Source organism: Peromyscus maniculatus, chromosome 10 (assembly GCF_049852395.1).
Source record: "Peromyscus maniculatus bairdii isolate BWxNUB_F1_BW_parent chromosome 10, HU_Pman_BW_mat_3.1, whole genome shotgun sequence".
NCBI classification, from domain to species: Eukaryota; Metazoa; Chordata; class Mammalia; order Rodentia; family Cricetidae; genus Peromyscus; species Peromyscus maniculatus.
Genome location: NC_134861.1, coordinates 61,337,375 through 61,358,426, shown reverse-complemented (window position 1 = coordinate 61,358,426; position 21,052 = coordinate 61,337,375). Strand labels below are relative to the sequence as shown.

General features: G+C 42.1%; 1 protein-coding gene across 19 annotated transcripts in view; it reads right to left on the bottom strand.

Annotated features, from left to right (window-relative positions):
- N4bp2 (NEDD4 binding protein 2) overlaps positions 1-21,052 on the bottom strand; it is a 92,644-nt gene that overhangs the window by 23,244 nt on the left and 48,348 nt on the right. For all 19 annotated transcript variants that reach the window (XM_076546358.1, XM_076546351.1, XM_076546355.1 and 16 more), the window contains 7 exons: positions 20,610-20,698; positions 14,373-14,449; positions 9,529-9,684; positions 5,112-7,465; positions 4,382-4,467; positions 4,022-4,067; positions 1,991-2,178 (listed from right to left, as the gene is read on the bottom strand). In XM_076546358.1, the coding sequence (XP_076402473.1) occupies positions 1,991-2,178; positions 4,022-4,067; positions 4,382-4,467; positions 5,112-7,465; positions 9,529-9,684; positions 14,373-14,449; positions 20,610-20,698 (2,996 nt within the window). The remainder of the gene's footprint in view (positions 1-1,990; positions 2,179-4,021; positions 4,068-4,381; positions 4,468-5,111; positions 7,466-9,528; positions 9,685-14,372; positions 14,450-20,609; positions 20,699-21,052) is intronic.

The following is a 21,052-nucleotide window of genomic DNA, read 5'->3' as shown; positions in this document are numbered from 1 at the left end:
TGCTTTTTAAAAGAGTATTCTCTGGACCAAGGTGTCTACTTATTTTTTTTTTTTTTTGATACAGGGTTTCTTTGTGCAGCCCTGGCTGTCCTGGAACTCACTCTGTAGCCCAGGCTGGCCTCGAACTCTGAGATCTGCCTGCCTCTGCCTCCTGAGCTCTGGGATTAAAGGTGTGCACCACCACCGTGCAGCTATTGTCTTCTATTACTCAATTTGTTTAAAAAAAAAAAAAAAGGAAAGGGAAAATTACTGATAGAAAAAAAAAAATGCAAGGCAGGAGGTGGTGGCACACGCCTTTAATCCCAGCACTTGGGAGGCAGAGCCAGGCGGATCTCTGTGAGTTCCAGGACAGGCACAAAGCTGCAAAGAGAAACCCTGTCTCAAAAAAACAAAACAACAAAAAAAAAAGCATTAAATTGTAAAAAGTCAAAAGACAGTCATTTGTTAACTACTAGTGAAATTATGAGGCAGGTCAGAAACAAAAGATAAGTTTCAGTGATGGATACCGCATTTAGCAAAACTGTTACAATATTCAAGCCTAAAGTTAGGTTTTCCTATTTCTTTGAAGAGAATCCATTTCTCCAGCTCCCTCCACATAGATGAAGAAGGGTATCTGAAGCAGCAGTCCAGCTGTAAGACAGTACTTGAGGCTATTTGACACAGGGTGCAGCGCCAGGCATTGTCATGGAGGCAACAGGGGAAAGTGAGTGTGGAGAATGCCTCTGCTCCTCCTGCACTGACCCAATTCCGTGTACTGCAGCCAAATACAAAAGGGCACTCGGGGTCACACAGTAAACGTACCACGTCCTGGTCACCACTTACAGATCACTCCTTCCCTCGATAGCTGGACTAAGTAACTTCCAAAACCTTCCCCTTTTAATTCTTAAGATCTTTAGTTCTCATTTTCAAAATGAAAAATGAAAAAGCTAAAAAGAAATGTGAAAGAAATTGGGGCTGGACAGATGGCTCAGACTGCTCTTCCAGAGGTCCTGAGTTCAATTCCCAGCAACCACATGGTGGCTCCCAACCATCTATCTGTAATAGGATCTGGTGCCCTCTTCTGGCCTGCAGTCATACATGCTGTATATATAATAAATAAATATATCTTTAAAAAAAAAAAAAAGGAAAGAAAAAAGAAATATGAAAGAAATCAAATTTACCAATGGCTGTGAAAAACAGAAAGTAAGATTTAAAATAAAGTTTCTATGTGAACTTTAGCTGAAGAGTAGAAGGGGAAAAATGAATTATAAATACAAATTCCTAAGTTTCTGAGATTTTTTTCTGTTTTTTTGTTGTTGTTGTTTTGTTTTAAATTTAAAGATAAGCCGGGCGGTGGTGGCACATGCCTTTAATTCCAGCACTCGGGAGGCAGAGGCAGGCGGATCTCTGTGAGTTCGAGGCCAGCCTGGGTTACCAAGTGAGTTCCAGGAAAGGCGCAAAGCTACACAGAGAAACCCTGTCTCGAAAAACCAAAAAAAAAAAAAAAAAAAAATAGGCACATCTTTAAAAAGCAATATAATTATTGTTACTAAATAACATATAATACTATCTTCAAATGAAAGATTTCATATTTTCCTATTAGTAAAAGATTACAGAAGCAAATGTTAAAAACTAACAATGGCAGGACTGTGATGGTGCACACCTTTAATCCCAGCACTTGGGAGGCAGAGGCAGGCCCAGTCTACAGAGTGAGTTTCAGGATCGCCAGGGCTACACACAGAGAAACCCTGTCTCGAAAAAACAAAAACATCAACAAAAATACAGCTTACAAACACATACTTAACACAGATGACCTATGTATGTCAGAGTAGCAACTAGCTAGAAGCAAAGCCTCAACCACACTCTATTTAAAACATTTTTCAGTTTTAATATTGGCTTGAGACAAGTTAAGTATGAAGTCAAGATCAGGATGCACAGAATTAAATGAAAATCACATGCTAAACAACACCGCAGTCGGAGACCACGGACGAATATCTGTGCCAACCCATACCAAATCATGTTTCTCTTGTAAGGCGATTTCTTCTGACATTATTTCTCGCAGTGAAACTTTTTTTGTTTGAGTGTTCCATGGATCCAGTGTCTCAGGTACTGCTAAAGTCTTCAATAATTTTTTGCCTGTTTTCTGAGATGATTTTTGTTCAGAATTATCAAGAACAGCAGTCCCAGCCATCAAAGGATCTACAAGAGTAATAAAGTAGTGTCATGTACTCAGCAATTGATGTACAAATTAAGAATTAGTCACAAGACAAAAGAAACACGGAATTTTAAAATGCTTTTCAGCTTGTAAATATAACACGACTGTGAAATTTCAAAATAAACCTTCACATAACTACAAGGAAGAAATGCTAATACAGGACTATTTCAAATGAGCAATGACCTAGGTGTAACTATCAATCAGCTCAGCGCTTCCCACTCCCTCCCTTCCCGACAAAACAGTCAAAGCTGGTAGTGAGTACTGCAGAGGTCTCTGCTTAGTTAGCCACTCTATTGTTCCCAGAACTGAGAAGAGCAGCGTGCTGACGAATACTAACAGACCAGAGACGTACTGTAAAGACCGAGTGAGTGAAGTATATTGAAAATGAGGAACAAACCACACAGTTCAAGTGATGGCAGTCAACACCTCTAAGGGATACAGGCACATTCCATGGGGAGTGAAGAAATGGCAGCCACTGCAGCCATTAGCATTTATAGAACTACAATATGAACCAGCCACTTCTACCCTCAGCCAGCTTTATCTGTTTAAATATTTTTATTCATTCTTTGAAAATTTCATACATTATTTTTGATCACATTCATCTCCCTCTCCCATCTCCTCCCAGACCCACTCCCTATCCCAGATGGACCAAAATTTATGTCTTTCATTTTTTTCCCCCCAGAGCTGAGGATCGAACCCAGGGCCTTGCGCTTGCTAGGCAAGCGCTCTACCACTGAGCTAAATCCCCAACCCCTGTCTTTCATTTTTTAAGCCCATCAATCCTTATGAGGGGTGCCTATGTCTGAAATAAAGTGGAGCCCAAGCTCTTCGGCTGAAGGTCCTCGCCTTGGCTGCAGTGCGGAGTGTATAAAAGAAGTATTATCGATGCTCCTTACAAAAGGAGGGCCTTCTCACCAGACCTGTCCTGACAGGAATCACTGGAGACGAAGTCATCTGGAATCAAGGACCTTCAAGTTGGCAGGATTTGCCAAAAAGGCAGGTTTACCTTTTACTCTAAGACACCGATAGCAATAAAGATTTGAATAGCCAAGTAATAATCCTACAATGCTATCAAGAAAGTGAACCCAGATAGTTTTTCTCAATACGGAGCAAAAGCTTTCAAAGAGCACTCTGACAGCATGCATGAGCACACTCCACAGCAGTCAGGACAGACACGGTGTACAGCCTCATTTTCCTCTACGTTTCTCTTCTGCATCAAGATTCAACGGGATTTTTTTTTCTTGAGAGAACCTTTATTTGTAGCTGGGCATGGTGTGATCCCAGCAATCAAAAGGCTTACGAAGAAAGCATTGTGAATTCAAGATCAGCCTTGGCTACAGAAAAAGACTGTCTCAATAAATAAACAAACAAAAAGACAAGTTTAAAAAAGGATTTTTTTCATTTGCAAATCAAAATTCTTGGGGACATGGCTCAGTAAGTAAAGGTACCCACTGCCAAACCGGACAACCTGAGTTCAAGCCCCAGGATCAACATGGTGAAGACATCTACACTGTCCTCTGAACTCTACACATACACCACCTCAATCACACACACACACACACACTTATAATTTTAGAAATTGCTGGGTACCATATTTTGTGGAAGTACATTTAAAATGAGTTAAGACATGCACACCAGTGGTGGTGGCGCATACTTTAATCCCAGCACTCGGGAGACAGAGGCAGGGGGATCTCTGTGAGTCCCAGGACAGCCAGAGCTACACAGAGAAACCCTGTCTCGAAAAACCAAAGGGGGGAGGGGAGAATAAAGATGCACACTGCCCATTTGAACATCAAGACCAAGTGAGAGTCAGAACGCATCTTTTACCTTGACCGCACTTGCCGCAAGACACCTCGGCCTGTCTCTGTCGCTCCTGCACACAAAGGCAGAACAAAGATTGGCAAAGGATGGGGTGCTGGGAACAAAGCTACAAAATTTTATCAGTTCTCTCTAGAAATCAGCTCTTCTTGAGAGTTATAAATCATTAAAATTAAGTAAAACAGTGAAACTATGTAAGTGAAATTACTAAGGATAGCTACATTTATACATATTTTCCCTACTTACAAAGCTCTATTTTAAGATTTATTTTCATTATTTTTTAAAATTTCATGCATGTGTGTAAGTCTGCACGTGGGTATGTGCAAAACAAACACAGGAACTAACTCTTCAAATAAGGAAGCTACCAACCATTACAGAGTCTCTCCATTTCTCATGAATCACTTTAGCCAGATTCAGATCTATATGAACCACACAATCTTCAACTGTTAGAGACCCTTGTGAAGGGAAGAAAAAAAAAGAAAATATCATCATTACTCATCATTCATTTGCAGAGAATGCACTCAACTATCATATGCATAAAACTACATTTTGTCATTAACCACGAACACATTTCTATATACTTGAAATGTTTCTATGTTCTATGCATGGTTTTCATACTTGGCTGCTGCAACATGCAAAGCTTCCTAACAATCTATTTCAGTTGTTTGCATCTCCATGCCTTAACTACTGTGCATTCCTTTAGTTGAGACTTTCCATAAGTGTGTTCTAGGAAATTACTTCCTGCCTTAAATATATCTGAAATAACACCAAAAGACACAAAGTTCATGTCTGCAAATAAATTTCAGGTAAAAATTAGAGAAACTATCAATATATTCATGGATATATTGAGATATAAAATCCTATGTAAATATTCTCCACTTCAAATTAATTGTTTTACATCCCTTAAAAAACGTGTCACGTCAAAAATAAGGTACTATGTAAAATTATGTGACATAAATTACTGATATTCAGCCAACGAAACAATTTGCAACTGAAACAGAAACTTGTATATTCTATTTACACACACACACACACACACACACACACACACACACACACACACACACACACACACAGAGATAATTTACTTTTTCCTTACCTGAATCAATACCAACTGGGCCAAATAATTCACTAAGTTGGAAAGCCAGCTCAGGGGGTAGTGCCAGCTCCAGACAGTCTATGGTCAGAGATTTGGCCATTACTGGTGTGGGATTCAATACCTCGGTTTTATCCTCTTCACTAACTCCAGCTGACAAACCAGTTCCTGGCATTAGAATCTTCTCCATTTCCTGTTTATCTTCACTGATAAATTCTTCCACATTTCCAAATTTCACATAATCCTTAGGAAGAGTCTCATTTTTCCTTACTTCCAAAGACCCAGTAAGATAAACTTCTTCGTTTAATTCAGGATCTGAAGTGCTCGTTGCAGAGTTTATGATATCAGACAAGTTTAAAAAAGAATGAACGTTGCCTCCAGTCTCTGTGGCTACTAGATTCTTCTCCACTTCACTAACATCTTTGAGGATGTTAGATTTTGGAGCAAGTGGAAGAGACCCCTTAAAGCTATAGGCGCCTGACAAATCAGTTCCACGGTTAGAAACGATTTCATTATTACACTTTACATTGATAGCAGCATTAGGAAATAGTCTGCTTAGTAATTCAGGGTTTTCAGGAGTTGTAGCTCTTATCTCTTCCTGCTTTGAGTTTCCTTTTTCTGCCTCACCAGTGGACTGTGCATTAGTGTTCCTGATACCAATCCCAGGGTTAAATTCTGACACAAAATTTAAATCTTCTGAGGTTCCTCTGTGGCTAATAATTTCCTTCAAATCCAACCCCATAGAAAATGGCCCAACTTGTGACTCATCATACGATTTGGGGGGATTCTCAACCTCGGTATCCTCACATAATTTAGTCTCAGAATCCAACAAAAGGCTTGTGGCCCAAATAATATCTTTATTACATCTCTCATATAAATCTTTCAGGGCTTCCAAGGAAAATGATCCAAATAGTTTACACAGGATGTTAAGATTTTCAGACTCGTCAGCATTGGTGAGTTCACTTTCTTCAACATACGTACTTTTATCATGCATGACTCGGTATGGAATTGCTGCTTGAACATTTAACTTTGTATTAGTAGTGAAATCTTTTGGCTTAAACCCATCTAATTTTCCTGTTAGCACTCTGACAGAATCTGAAACACTGATTTTATTCTTTTCTAGTTTCCACAAGAGAGCAAAATCTTGGGGCTCAGTCTGGGCACATACGCTTGTATCTATCCCAGAGACAACCCTAGACACTCCGACTGCTAGAGACCGAGGCCCCACGACCCCAGGCGGAGCCACGACCCCAGGCGGAGGAGCTACCGCACTAGCGGAAAAGGGGAGGGGCAGAGCGGGCTGGCTAGGAACCGTTTTACTCAGGGAGGTCTGCGCTTCATGAGCTGTTTTACTAGGCAGCATTTCAGAACTTCGCAGAGTGGAACCCAGAGACTTCAGTTCTTCGGGGCTTGTGCCCCAGTAGGCCTCATGTGTGGGATACAGGGGTATTTCACTCATGCTGTCATTAGTTCCAAACTCTAAGTTGGCTTCATTTAGGCCAGCTTTTGGCATTCTCGACCTGGGCTCTCTCTGAGCTAAAGAAGCAGATGAGGGCCAGTCACCCACAATGCTGAACGAGGTTTGCTCAGTACCTTTGTAAGCATCGTACTGACCGCTACTGGGCACTTCTGAAAGATCTTCGATGCCATGTGGAGATCCTCGCTGCTGGACGTGATCCGTATTCATAGATACCCTAGCATCTGATACTTTGTGCGATGGAGGGCGATTACATTTTTTGTCACCTTGTACAGATAAACCTTTCTCGGTTTTCCGGTTCCTTTTGGTCCTCTGGCTAATTGTCTTATCAACTGGCCAGTCACCAACAAAATTTGATGGCTCATGCTTTGGGAACTTTTCCAAAGATGATTTGCTTTTTTGTTTTCCAATGATCTTTTTCTTTCCTGCTGTTCTTTCTTCCAGGATTTCAGGAGGTGGGGGGTTCTCGCTCTGAAGGGTCCCAGCACTTGCGAGCTCACCCGCTTCTGGACTGTCCTCAGCACAGTAACCACTTGGGGGTGCCCCCTCCGCAGGGCTCCAAGCATCTGCCTCAACGTGCGCTTTCGGTGTCTCTTGCTCTGTCTCACTCTTGTCTGTGGCCGGAACTTTGCTTTCCGAGTGAGGAAGACAGGTGCTTGGGGCTTCCTGCAAGAAGGGGCTGTGTCCACCATGACCCACAACACTCATCTCCTTTCTTCCTCGGCTGAAACTGGCCTGAGGGACGGGGGCAGCACTCTCAGGGAATATCGCTTCTTTGGCTGCTTCAAGTGTCTTCTCCTCCATTAACTCTAAGCGCTTCACAGGTGCGGATAAGACATTTTCTTCCTTTTCAGAGGTAAGAGCTTCATTGTCTCTTGGGCTACAAGACATTTTTTGAAGTGTGGTAAGAAAGTCTCTTCACGGTACCATTAACATTGTGATTTAAATTAAAGAAGCATGCAACCAGACAGCATTTAGCATTTGTTCTAAATATTCAAAAGTAAATTACACAAAAATTATAAAAGCTGGAATGGGGATATAAGTCAGTAGTATTGCTCAGAGGCAGGGCACCTGCCAACAAAGGTGACCCCAGCCCTTGATTTCAATCCCCAGACAGTGGAAGAAACAGTTTAAGAGCGAATCCTAACCTTTCCCTGGAATATCAGGACCACACTCCTTTATCGCAGGCCCAGCACCTGCCACTACAAGCAGCACACACAGAGCAAACCCTGAGCCGGACCGTCACCTGGGGGTGTCAGTCACAGTGCTGTGCTGATCATCACGGTGAAGGTCCTAGATGTGTTCACATGAGTGGACATTACCTCGCTAGCTTATTCACACCCATAGCTCAGCATTATTTTACAGCACAGAGATCCATCCTATGTCCATCTGTCATTTATGTATTTATTAGAGGAAGCTTCATTGACAGAACTGTTTCTCAACCTGTGGGTCATGACCCCTTTTGGGGGGATCAAACAACCTTTTCACAGGGGTCACCTAAGATCATCGGAAAACACACAGACATTTACATTGCAATTCATAACAATAGCAAAATTACAGTTATGAAGTAGAAATAAGAATAACTTTATGGTTGGGGGTCACTACAACATGAGGAGCTGTATTAAAGAGTTGAGCATTAGGAAGGTTGAGAACCACTGATTTACAGGGTCACAAAACCAATGCTGTCAGAACACCGTTCATGAGTGAAGCTGTGTGAGCATATTTCTGACATCTTGTGAAAAAATACCAAGTAAACAAGACAAGAGTCTTGTAACCTATGTTTCTCCATAACATAGGCTGTTCCTGGAATGTGCATCATGCCCCTCCCAGGTGTAGTAAATAAAAGTGGGTTTACTTCATATTACCCATAATATTACTATTATTATTCAGATGTTTCCGAGGATAGGTCGTCCTGATTGTGTACAGCCTAAACTCATGTGACCTTGCCCTGGCAACTGTATCCAACTTGAACTAAAGTAAACTTTGTTCACATGACCTAAGCCCTCAGAACATCCTCAGGATATAAACTGTCTGATGCCCTGAATAAAGTTGCTATTGCATGAGACTTTAGTCTCCCTATTTTTAGGCTCCTCTCTCCCAGGTTCACTCCACCAACTAGAGCGGTAATACAACATGATTTGTGTGAGTAAGAAAAACTGAAGAAGCTGGGTGTGGTGGTATTACAGAGACAGATGAGATCAGGAAGCTCTCAGTTAAGATGTCATCTGTTAAATGTTTAAGAACCATCTTGGACACTCTGGACACTCTCCACCTCCATGACTTGTTCTTGTCATTCCAAAATAATTTCCAAAATTATTCTTTTTTCAATTCATCTTCCTTTATCTTATGAATTCTCAAAGTCCCAACTCTCCTATTAAGCTTTACCTAACATTAACGGAATTCTCTAAGGGAAACGTAAGAGTAGGTTTACTAAAACCTAAAAAAAAATGAAAGTAATATGGATGTATGCAAAAAACAATTAAGAGAAAAAGGAAAATACTAAATAAAATAAAAATAAAAATACAAGTGTATTCGTTGTGTAACCACAGATTTAAACTCTCAGCTCAAAGGGAAAAACCTCTCATCTTTCACATGAATTTTTATTTCTCCTGCTAACATCCCCTGCTGACTCCAGGTGAAACTGGAGGATAGAAGGGATTTCAAAAGTCTTCAAAGTTATCATTAAAAAACGAAGCAGAGCCGGGTGGTAGTGGCCCACGCCTTTAATCCCAGCACTCGGGAGGTAGAGGCAGGCGGATCTCTGTGAGTTCGAGGCCAGCCTGGGCTACAAAGTGAGTTCTAGGAAAGGTGTAAAACTACACAGAGAAACCCTGTCTCAGCAAAAAAAAAAAAAAAAAAAAAAACAACAACAACAACGAAGCAGAGCTTCAAACTGAATGTTTTCTATAGAACACACTTTACATATGTATTTATAACACCTACCCAGCGCTGCTGTCCTCACAAGAGTACGCACACAGCTCAATCCGCTCCGTTTTCTCCGGGTCTGAAGAACTCAGGATTATGGGCACCGAAACAAAACGCTGGTAGTGCTCCAGCATTCTCGCGATTTTCTCTTTGCTTACTCCATGGATATTACGCCTGAAAATTCCAGGGAACAGAAAGGTGGGGAAAATGTTGGCAACCAAGGGGGGGGAAAAAAAAGAACACACAAAGTCCAAGAAAACAGCACATTTTTTTTTCTTTCTATTCGGCACTGGGGATTGAACTCAGGGTCTTACGCATTGGAGATAAACACTTGACCACAGAGCTGTATCCCTAGCACCATTAACGACACATTGCTAATGTGTGATGATATAAGAATGCAAAACTTCTTACCTAATATGTACTATCTAGTCCTAATTTTTTTTTTTTTTTTTTTTTTTTTGGTTTTTCGAGACAGGGTTTCTCTGTGTAGTTTTGCGCCTTTCCTGGAGCTCACTTGGTAGCCCAGGCTGGCCTCGAACTCACAGCGATCCGCCTTGGCTCTGCCTCCCGAGTGCTGGGATTAAAGGCGTGCGCCACCACCGCCCGGCAAGTCCTAATTTTTTTAGTTTCATTTTGTTTCAGAAGGTTTGTATTCATTTATTTTAAGATGTGGTCTTGCTATGAAGCCTGGGCTGCTGACCTGAAACTTGGGATCCTCCTGCCTCAGACTTTTTGGGTGTTGGGATTCCACCACCACACCCAGCCTAGTCAGGCTCTCTTGAATTGCCATTTTTTCAATCATCCTACACAATTTGTCCCAGGTATCCTCTACTAACTAATTCAGGCGAAAGAAGGCTTCAATAACCTTAAAAAAGAAGTTGTTCTAAAGCTCTGCAAAAAATAAATAAATAAATTTAAAAGTCTCATAAAACAATGACTGTCATTATTAACTCTGAGCAATAGTAATCTCACTATAGTGACTCTGAGTAACTATCCCAAAGTGCCTTTCTGTTGTAATAAAACCATGTCCCAGCTAAATCAAAACAAACACACTTTATTACATTTTAAGTTCAAACAATATTTTAAATTCCTAGCATATTAAGTCTCTGGATGGCCAAATATGAAGTTTATTATTTGTGTTTCCAGTCTTGCTCGAATACTGGAGTGTTTTTGTTAATGAATTTGCAGTTAGTTAACCCTAACATGGGAATCTTTGGTCTCAACTGAGGGTTCTTTCTAGATTTGCACAGTCAGGAGGTGGGGTGTTATCTTCGGTCCCTCTTGAGTTGGTTTCTTAATGAAAACACCTCAGTCGTAACTCTCTTAACTTGGTCTAGATTCAAGGCTTTATATCTGAATTTCAAGGCTAATATTAGTGTGTGCCTCTTGAGTAAATCTGGCTTTCATATTTACCTACCTCGATCTTGTCTGGTTTCATACCACAGAGAAGCAAAGAGATAGAAAATATGAGAGAGGTTAAGAAACATAGACATAGAGACCAGAGCAGACAACTGGTCTCATACACCACTGACTCAAGTCTGAAGAAGAAGAGGGGTGAACCAAAGCAATTTAAAGATAATGCTGAGAATGTTCTAGAACTGATGAATGACACAAATGTCCTGATTTCAGGAGTCAAACAAGATAAATCCATAACTAGAAACATATGCTAAAACTGTCACTCACCAAAGAAAAGTGAAGTGACATTAAGCTAAAAATTAAAGAAAAAACTAGTCATATAAATAGGAACTAATGATTGGAATGAGAAGACTTAACAATAGTAATAGAAATAAAACATAAATGTTACTGTCAACCACAGACACTAGCTGATATCCCAGAATATATATAGTAAGTGTCTTATAAGAAGGGGGATGATAAAAAGATTTCAAATGAAAATTTAAAAAGCAATAGCTGCACACACACAGGCCCTTACTGTAAAGAAAAGTTTAAAGGTAAACACCGGCAGACAGACTCAGATTAAAGAAAGAACTATGCTGCAATGGGAAACAAAGCACAAGGAAAGACTTGAGCAAACCCACCCCCCGTGTATAAAGCGCAGGATGGTACTATGGAAGCTAATGGCCACTACCACAGGAAGTGTCTTCAAATACGTCCTTGAGTTTGTGGGAAGGAAGGCTAAGAAAAGTGGTTTAACTTAGACTTGAGCTTTGCAGAGTGAAACATGTAAGGTGGCCACTAACAGAATATCAACAAAGCATATATAATTTAGAAATTACTATAGAAGAAAACAGACTTAAATTTCATCCAAATTTCTAAAACATGATGAGAGAAAAACCCCACATGGATAACTTTTTATTTTTTTTTTTAAATAACAACAATCATAGAAGCCGGGCATGGTGGCACAGGCTTTAATCCCATCACTTGGCAGGCAGAAGCTGGCAGATCTCTAAGTTCCAGGCCAGCCTGATCTACATATTGAGTTCCAGGTCAGCCAAGGCTCCACAGTGAGACCTTGTCTCAAAAAACCAACTAAAGCACATTGAGACAGAAGGTGGCCAATAACAAAACATCCATAAAGAGCTGTTTCATCATCTGGAGCCAAGATGGGACTGAGCACTAAGGTATTTGCCTGAAATCTAACACTAGAGGTGGAGGCAGGAGGATCAGGAGTTCAAGGCTAGCCTAGGCTACAGAAGACCCCCTCCAAACTACTGTGCACCCCCCCCCACACACACACAAGAAAAAGCCAAGGTAGACAGGGAAAAAAATTACATCCCAGCCATGTTAGGTACAATAAATACACAAACATTAAGGATATCAAAATGTTGAAAGTAAAAGTATAAAAAGAAAAATTCTCAAATATTAACTGAAAGGATGCTGGTATAGTTTTATTAAGTAGACAAACCAGACTTCACAGCAAAAGTTATTCTTAAAGACGAAAGAAAAAAAAATCCCTGGGAAGGGATAAAATCCAGTTAGTTAGAGTAACATCAAAAAATGACAAGCTCTTAGGAATTTCAGCAACTACCCTCCAAATATATAAAGCAAACACAGGTAGGTCGACAGAGAGAAACTGATGGACAATACAACAGAGGAGGTTCAGCACACTACCTCCCATCAGAAGAGTTCACCATCCACTGCCAAAAGTTACCCGACAAGAGCAACCAAGAGGAGGGCAAGCACCACAGCCATCGACATGGACAGCAGGGGTGCTGAGTCCACAGTGACAGAGCAGGACTGGCACACGGGGGTTTCACATGCATGTGTGTTGTATGTGTGTGAGTGCACACACGCGCCACTGCACCCATGTGGGGGTCAGAGGACAGCTTGCCGGAGCTGGTCCTCTCCCTCCACCGTGCCAACGAACCCCGGGGATCAAATTCAAGTCCTCGAGCTTGGGAGCCTTGCCCACTGAGCCCCTTCACCAGCCCCCAGTACACACACTCATTAAGTGTGGAGCACTTAAGTGTGGCAATGGGGCTGGTTGGGGGGACACAGACCTCAAACCCCAGAGCTCAGCAGGGAGGGGTGGGCAGTCATGCAGACCCGGGCCACGAGGACTGGTGGGACAGAGGAAATTCCAACTGAGAGGGAACACTCAGTTAATGGTACCAAAACCAGGCAAGGCAGGTCAGGGAGGGGAAAGGTGATTGTCAACCCCACTCATCTGCACAGACGGAAAAATTCCAAACACAACACAGGAAAGCAGGTCCACTACATATCAAAAGACAACAAAGAGAAACTGAGTATGACATGCCGCAACATGATAAACTGTGCAAACACTAAGTGTAAGATGCTAGACAAAAGACTCCCCCTAGGCACTGTGTAACAGGATCCGGAAGAGGAAAACCCTAGACAGAAAGCAGGAGGGGCTGCCAAAGGAGAAGGGACTGCTGGGGTACATTTCTTTGTGAGAAAAAAAAAAAAGTTTCGAAATTAGACAGTGGTGATGGCCATACAACACTGTGAACATATTAAAGTCAGACTGTCCTAGTTAGAATTCAAATTATTACAAAGAAACTATTCTGAAATTGAGTTAAATCTTCTAAAAGAATACACATCATAAAGGAAAAACAATGAATGCTCGTCTTTTTGTTTGTTTGGTTGGTTGGTTGGTTTGGTTTGCTTTTTCAAGACAGGGTTTCTCTGTGTAGCCCTGACAGTCCTGGATCTCACTCTACAGATCAGGCTGGCCTTGAACTCACAGAGATCCGCCCGCCTCTGCCTCCCAAGTGCTGGGATTAAAGGCGTGTGCCACCACCGCCTGGCCTGAATGTTCATCTCTTAAATAAAATTTTTGTAATTCAAGACAAGCAACCAAACAAAGGGCAGGGGCAGGAGAGAAATAACTGCGACCTTTCCCTCCCATTTTCCAGTGTTCTAGAAGCCCCAGCACATGGCTGACATGTGCCAACTCCCAGGCGCTGTCCTAGCTTTAGATACTAACATATTATACAAGGAAATACACAGCCGACCACTGGAGATTTCTCAGCCATGTATTATGAATCTCCCGACTTATCATCAAAGTAGGGATAAGGACCCACAAGCTGACTCAGTGGGCACAGGCTTGCTTGAAGGCCTGAGGATATGAGTTTAACCCCTGGACAGAAGAGAACTGACTCCAAAGTTCTCCTCTGACCTTCTCACACCTGACATGACATGAGTGCCTGTACTCATTCATACATACATACACACGCGCACACACAAATAAACATTTTTAAAATAATGATTTTTAAATGAGATAAAACATACACAACATAAAATGTTACCAATTTTCAAATGGACAAGTCAAAACCTAATCAGTTTTGCTTCACTCAATCATTTATAAAGGAAAAAAAATCTAGATAAACTTTTAATCACTTCTGTGGAATAAAAAGCTATGTCAGAAAACCTTCCAGTTTTACCTTGCAAGTTCCTTTGGTTTGAACTTCCACCATGTGTCTGGTTCCCGGAAAAGGACCTTATATTTATGCTTCTGAGACTACATAAAGAAAAGACAAAAGAACAATGTGAATAATTTTTCCATGAAATTAAATGCAATGTTTGCAAATACTATCACATTAGAAATGAAAGCCCCTCATAGGTGACCTGGTCAGCAGATAAAGAATCTATCTGCTGGGGATGGAGAGATGGCTCAGTGGTTAGGAGCACTGGCTGCTCTTCCAAAGGACCCGAGTTCAATTCCCAGCACCCCCATGGCAGTTCACTCCTGGGGATCTAGTATCCGTGCACAGACATACATACAGGCAAACCCCCCGTGTATATAAAAAGTAAATAAAACTTTAAAAACAATCTCTCTGCTCTCTTAGAGAGTTGGCAAGGATTATTGGGAGGGTGCTAACACTGCTGTTTGGGGGGTGTTTGTTTTGAGATAAAGTCTCAAGGAGCCTGGCCTGGCCTTGATGCTGTGGGACGGTCTGTATGTCAAATTGCTCTGAATGGTCAAAAAATAAAACACTGATTGGCCAGTGGCCAGGCAGGAAGTAGATGGGACAAGGAGAGAGGAGAATTCTGGGAAGCGGAAGGCTGAGGCGGAGAGACACTGCAGCCGCCGCCATGACCAGCAGCATGTGAAGACGCCGGTAAGCCACCAGCCACGTGGCAAGGTATAGATTTATAAAAATGGGTTAATTTAAGCTAAAAGAACAGTTAGCAAGAAGCCTGCCACGGCCATACAGTTTGTAAGCAATATAAGTCTCTGTGTTTACTTGGTTGGGTCTGAGCGGCTGTGGGACTGGCGGGTGACAAAGATTTGTCCTGACTGTGGGCAAAGCAGGAAAACTCCAGCTACACCTTGAATTTGCTTTGTAGAAGAGCTGGAATTCCTAGAAAGCACCCTCACATCTGGCTCTTCCTGAGAAGGGGACACATGCATTTTGAAAGGCAGAAGATTCTACTTAAAGAAAGAGTAGGAGGCGGGGCTCACCAGGGCTGGAACCAGCTCCTCTCCTCGACTTTGTTTATAATTCATCTTTCTTAGCAAACATCAGAGAGCACAGTTACAAAAACCAAGAACAAAACTAGAGAATTCAATCTAGGAGGAGTCCTATCTAAACTCGGTTCCTCTTCCCAGGCTTCGGGCTCGCTTTACAGCCCTAGTTAAAGTTACCTGGGTGGTTTGAAAGAAAATGGCCCTAAAAGGGAGTGGCACTATTAGGAGGTGTGGCTTTGCTGGAGTAGGTGTGGTCTTATGAAGGAAGTGTGTCACTGTGGAAGTGGGCATTGAGATCTCTTATATGCTCAAGACAGCACCCTCCTGTTGCCTGCAAGATGTAGGAGTCTCAGCTACTTCTCTAGCACTGTGTCTGCCCGCACAACGCCATGATGGTAATGGACTGAACCTCTGAATTGTAAGCCATCAATTCAATTAAATGTTTTCCTTTGTAAGAGATGCCATGGTCATGGTATCTTTTCACAGCAATAGGAATTTAACGAAGACACTACCCTAGACAGCTAAAGTAGGTCAGAATTAAGAAACTGGAATAAACTGGAATAAGGAGAAATGCAATTTTACAGTCTCCCTGACCCAGCAATTTACTTCCAAAATTTTATATTACTGATAGTTGTATAAAGAGAACAAACATGGATAGACATAAACAAATGCATATGCATGCCAAGATACTTTAGTTGACTGTTATTTGTAATAGCAAAAGAACAGAAAAGGTCAGACGATTAATATGAATTTATCTAAATAAATGAGGATATACACATAAAATAAAAACTTTTGTTTAATGCTTTTTTGGGTTCTTGTTTGTTTGTTTCAAGTCAGGGTTTCTCTGTGTAGCCCTGGAACTCGCTCTGTAGACCAGACTGGCCTCATAACTCAGAGATCGGCTTGTCTCTGGCTCCTAAGTGCTGGGATTAAAGGTGTGCCATGTACCACCACCAAGTCATCTTAAAAACTTGTTTATTCATGTATTTTATATATAATGTCTTCATGCATACTAGAAGAGGGAATCAGATCCCATTTACAGATGGTTGTGAGCCATATTGTGGTTGTTGGGAATTGAACTCAGGTCCTCTGAAAGAACAGTCAAGTTCTCTTAACCACTGAGCCATCTCTCCAACCCCCAAAAACATCACTTCTAAAATTCTATATTAAAATGAAAGAAAGAGAACCATCCTTTAAACTGATGAGTAAGTAATACTTTGTTTGTTTGTTTGTTTTTTGTTTTTCAAGACAGGGTTTCTCTGTGTAGCTTTGCACCTTTCCTGGAATTCGCTTTGGAGACTAGGCTGGCCTCGAACTCACAGAGATCCGCCTGCCTCTGCCTCCCAAGCGCTGGGATTAAAGGTGTGCACCACTACCGCCCCACCACAAACAATTTTCTTTTGGGAGAATAAAGAATTATTCACACATTTGTACATGCACAGAAAACACCTGGAAAGATTCTCAAAAATAGTATTAAAAGTACTTCTCTCTAGAAAAGGGTACTTTAGGCACTGTTTTAAAGTTTGGATATTTATCAGATATGCATCCACCCATCAAATACCAAAGAAACCAGGACAAGAATCACTCAATACCTGTGGCTCCTCCCAGCAATTCCCGCCCCGCCCCGCCCCGCCCCGCCCCGCTACCCTAAACCTCTCCAGGCTTCCCTTCCAATTCCTATGACTCATCCATTCAGGCTAGGTGCCCCTTGGCCCCTCTTCTCTTCCTCTCTCCTCTCAGGGCCCTGGTCTATTCTGCTGGCCATGTTCAGTCTGGACTCTTCCAGATGCCCCTGGCTGTTCTCTTCCTCATATCTACAATGAAACCTTTTCCTCAACCATACCATGGATCGATACTATCCTCATTTTCACTCCCTGCTGTTATAATTTCAAACCCGTGGCCGACAACTGCTTCTCCCCTGTTCCAGCACTCTAGTGGGGTTATAGTACACCCATCAACCACTGCACTCTCTTACACTGGACCCATTCCTTCTTCTCTCCGACACTGTGCAGCTTTCTCTTCCTTTGAATTCATTCCACGATATATAAATACCATCCGCTTATCTGTCTCATCATATTCTACTTTCCATGCACCAGCTAGTTACCAGATTCCTTTTGTAAAAAGTCTATGGCCAAGGGATGGTGGTGCACGCCTTTAATCCCAGCATTTGGGAAGCAGAGGCTGGCAGATCTCGGTGAGTTCAAAGTCTGCCTGGTCTACGCAGTGAGTTCCAAGACAGCCAGGGCTACACAGAGAAACCCTGTCTCAAGCCAAAAGTCTCCAAGACTGTCGCCAGTTTCTTCTTTAGCCTCTCTTCAGCCCTTCCGAACGGACGGCTGTCCCACCACAGACTGGCCTACGCCGACAACCGCTGCTGCAGCTATCAGGACACGGCTCCCTCCTCCCTGCTCTTCTTTATGCACGCTTGTGTCTGCCCCATCCCAGCGGGCAGGCATCCTCGTTTGTTCTGCAATGTTTGTTTGTTCTGCAATGCTAGAGCTTCCTTTTCACCCATATCTCTGCTCAAAATGCAGTGCCTGAGAGTTGGTCTTCAATCTAACACTTTAGACCTAGCCTGATCTCCTCGTATCCAAGTCTTCATGAAGAAATAAATGAGTTTGACACTCTGCGAGAAGCAGGGTCTCTTATATACTTCTAAGTACAGTTAGGGAGAACTGTAGCATGAATCTTAAAGAGTCTTATTAATAAAATCAAACCTGAGTCAGGTATTGGGGTGAACTGGAAAATCAGAAAACCAGAACAAGCCACAGCTATCTCACCTCGCCGGATCCTCAGCTGATCCTGTTTCCTCAGACTGGAGGCCTCTGAGTCCTCATCCAGAATGAATCTCAGCTGAACTGAACTGCTCAAAACCTAAAAGCTTAACCAGCCAAATGCTCAACCAGCCAAATGCTTCTAGTTTCTGGTCCTCATGCCTTATATACCTTTCTGCTTTCTACCACCACTCCCTGGGATTAAAGGCGTGAGTCACCATGTCTGGCTGTATCCTTGAACAGATGGATTTCTGCCTCTGGAATGCTAGGATTAAAGGCGTGTGCTACCACTGCCTATCCTCATGTTTAATATTGTGGCTGTTCTGTCTCTGACCCCAGATTTATTTATTAGGGTGCACAATATTTTGGGGAATACAATACCACCACAGAGAACCAAGAAATCAATACTGGAAAAGTAGGATTTGGGTTTGGTTTTTTTGAAACAGGGTTTCTCTGTGTAATGCCTAATATGGAAAAGTGTTTTAATATTTTCAATCATATAAGAAAAAAGGAAGCAGGGCAGTGGTGGCGCACACTTTAATCCCATCACTCAGGAGGCAAAGGCAGGCAGATCTATGAGTTTGAAGCCAGCCTGGGCTACAGAGAGTGATCCAGGACAGCCAGGGCCACACAGAGAAACCCTGTCTTTAAAAACAAACAAACAAACAAACAAACAAACAAGGGCTGGAGAGATGGCTCAGAGGTTAAGAGCACCAACTGCTCTTCCAAAGGTCCTGAGTTCAATTCCCAGCAACCACATGGTGGCTCACAACCACCTATAATGAGATCTGGTGCCCTCTTCTGGCCTGCAGGGACACATGTAGGCAGAATACTGTATACATAATAAATAAATAAAGTTAGAGTTCAGAGCTGCCTGGGTTACGAAGTGATTAAAAAAAAAATTACAGAAAACAAAAGAGTTAGAATATCAGAAACAAAGCAATGGGAACCCTTTATTTTCTACTTAAGAAAACTAAGTGTTAGGGCTGGATCGATGGCCAGCGGTTACGAGAACAGGCTGTCTTGTAGATGACTCAGGTTCAGTTCAGTACCCACATGGTGGCTCACAACCACTTGCCACACCAGTGCCATGAGGTCCAATACCCTCTTCTGGACTCTGCGGGCTGCTACCCGCAGATGATGCACATGAACAAAGCAATAAGGAAAGACAGTATCACAAGCTTTCTAAGAGGACAACAGAAAATACGGGTAGACTACAGAGCAGTCTTGTAAGACCCAGACAGACTAAAATCAGATCTACTGCTCCTATAGTGAAATACACTGCGGGAGGGGGAAGGTGAGGCAGGGGCATTTGAGACATGGTCTCTCTATGTAGCCCTGGCTCTTCTAGAACTCCCTATGTTGACCAAGCTGGTCTTGAACTCAGAGATCCACCTGCCTCTGCCTCCCTTAGCTCTGGGATTAAAGGTATGCAATACCATGCACAGCTTTCAAGACACTTTTTTTCCCCCTGAAAGGTGAAGAACTGTACTTAAAAAATAGTTCAAGTGCATTAAACATGATGTCTAATGTTACATTTTAAGTTTATATTACTGTGCTGAAGAGATCTATAAAACAAAAATGCCTCTAACCTGTGAGCCCCACTTGTCCAAGGACAGATAACATTCTAAAATGCTGGGGGGCGTTGTTCATGTAAGATATCACGCCACGTGTTTTCACTTCTGTAAACAAGGCTGGTTGCCCCAAATGAACAGATGTGTGCTTCATCACACAGAGGCAGGAAACACACAAGGATGTGCCTTACCTTTGACTGCAGGAAGGCAGGAAGTAAGTAGCCTTGTGAGCTTTGCCTTTATAAATCCCTGACTAATGTAATCTGCAGCCACATTCTAAGCAGGAGTCTCGGATATAGACCTGGCCAGTATCCATGGTCCTGGCTATTACTTAATAAAGCCTCTTTTTGTTCAAATGTATTAGCTTCCAGACTGGTGAATCTCTGAGTGACTGCAGACCCTTTAGTTAGTAAAACAAATGAGATGAACAACAGCCAGGACGTAAAAAGGAACTCCAGTATGCACTCAACTAAGGAAGCATGAAATCCACTTCCATGTTCAAGGCATGTGTGAGTAATGGAGGACTATATCACCCTCCCCCCCCCCAAAAAAAAACTATAATAAAAGCTTCATTTATCAGCTGTAGTCAATAAAGTTACTATATACCAAGCACAGTGGCACACCTAGAAGATTCAATGGAAGGGAGGGGAGAAAAAAGGGAAGGGAAGAAAAAAACATTTGAACATCAGAATTTTCAAGCTGAGTAAACTTAGCTGTACAGAAAAGCTCAGCCAAACTGGTTGTCTTCCTCTTCTCATTTCACCAAAGACCAACCCAAACCAAGGCAAACCAAGAAGCACTGGTGAAATTAACATCCCTTCAATGACTCCAAACCCAATATTACAAACTTATGGTACAAACCAAAGCAACATATGGCTTCATTTCCCATGCTTGGAGGTTTGTATTATCTATGATTACTGGAGATACCTTCTTCTCAAATGCTTCTTTTGCTGAAAAATACAATACAAAATGTAACCATTTTAATAATATTAAATACAGAATGGGCATGGTGTTTAAAGTCTAGACATTAGACTTCCTGGTAGGCGGACAGACAGAGAGAGGGGCCATGGCTAGGTAATAAAAATAAGGGTCACCAATTTCCAAGATGGCCAGTGTTGTGTGATACTTTGTTTGTGTTCTGACAAATAAAGCTTGCGTGGGGATGGGGGGGGGGACAACCTGGAGGAAGAGGACAGACCAGAACGCACGGACAACTGTCCTTTTCTTCACTACTGAGACACTAGGAGAAAAGACTGATTTCCAACAAGATCCCCGCTGGTTAAATGAAACATAAACATTCTAAT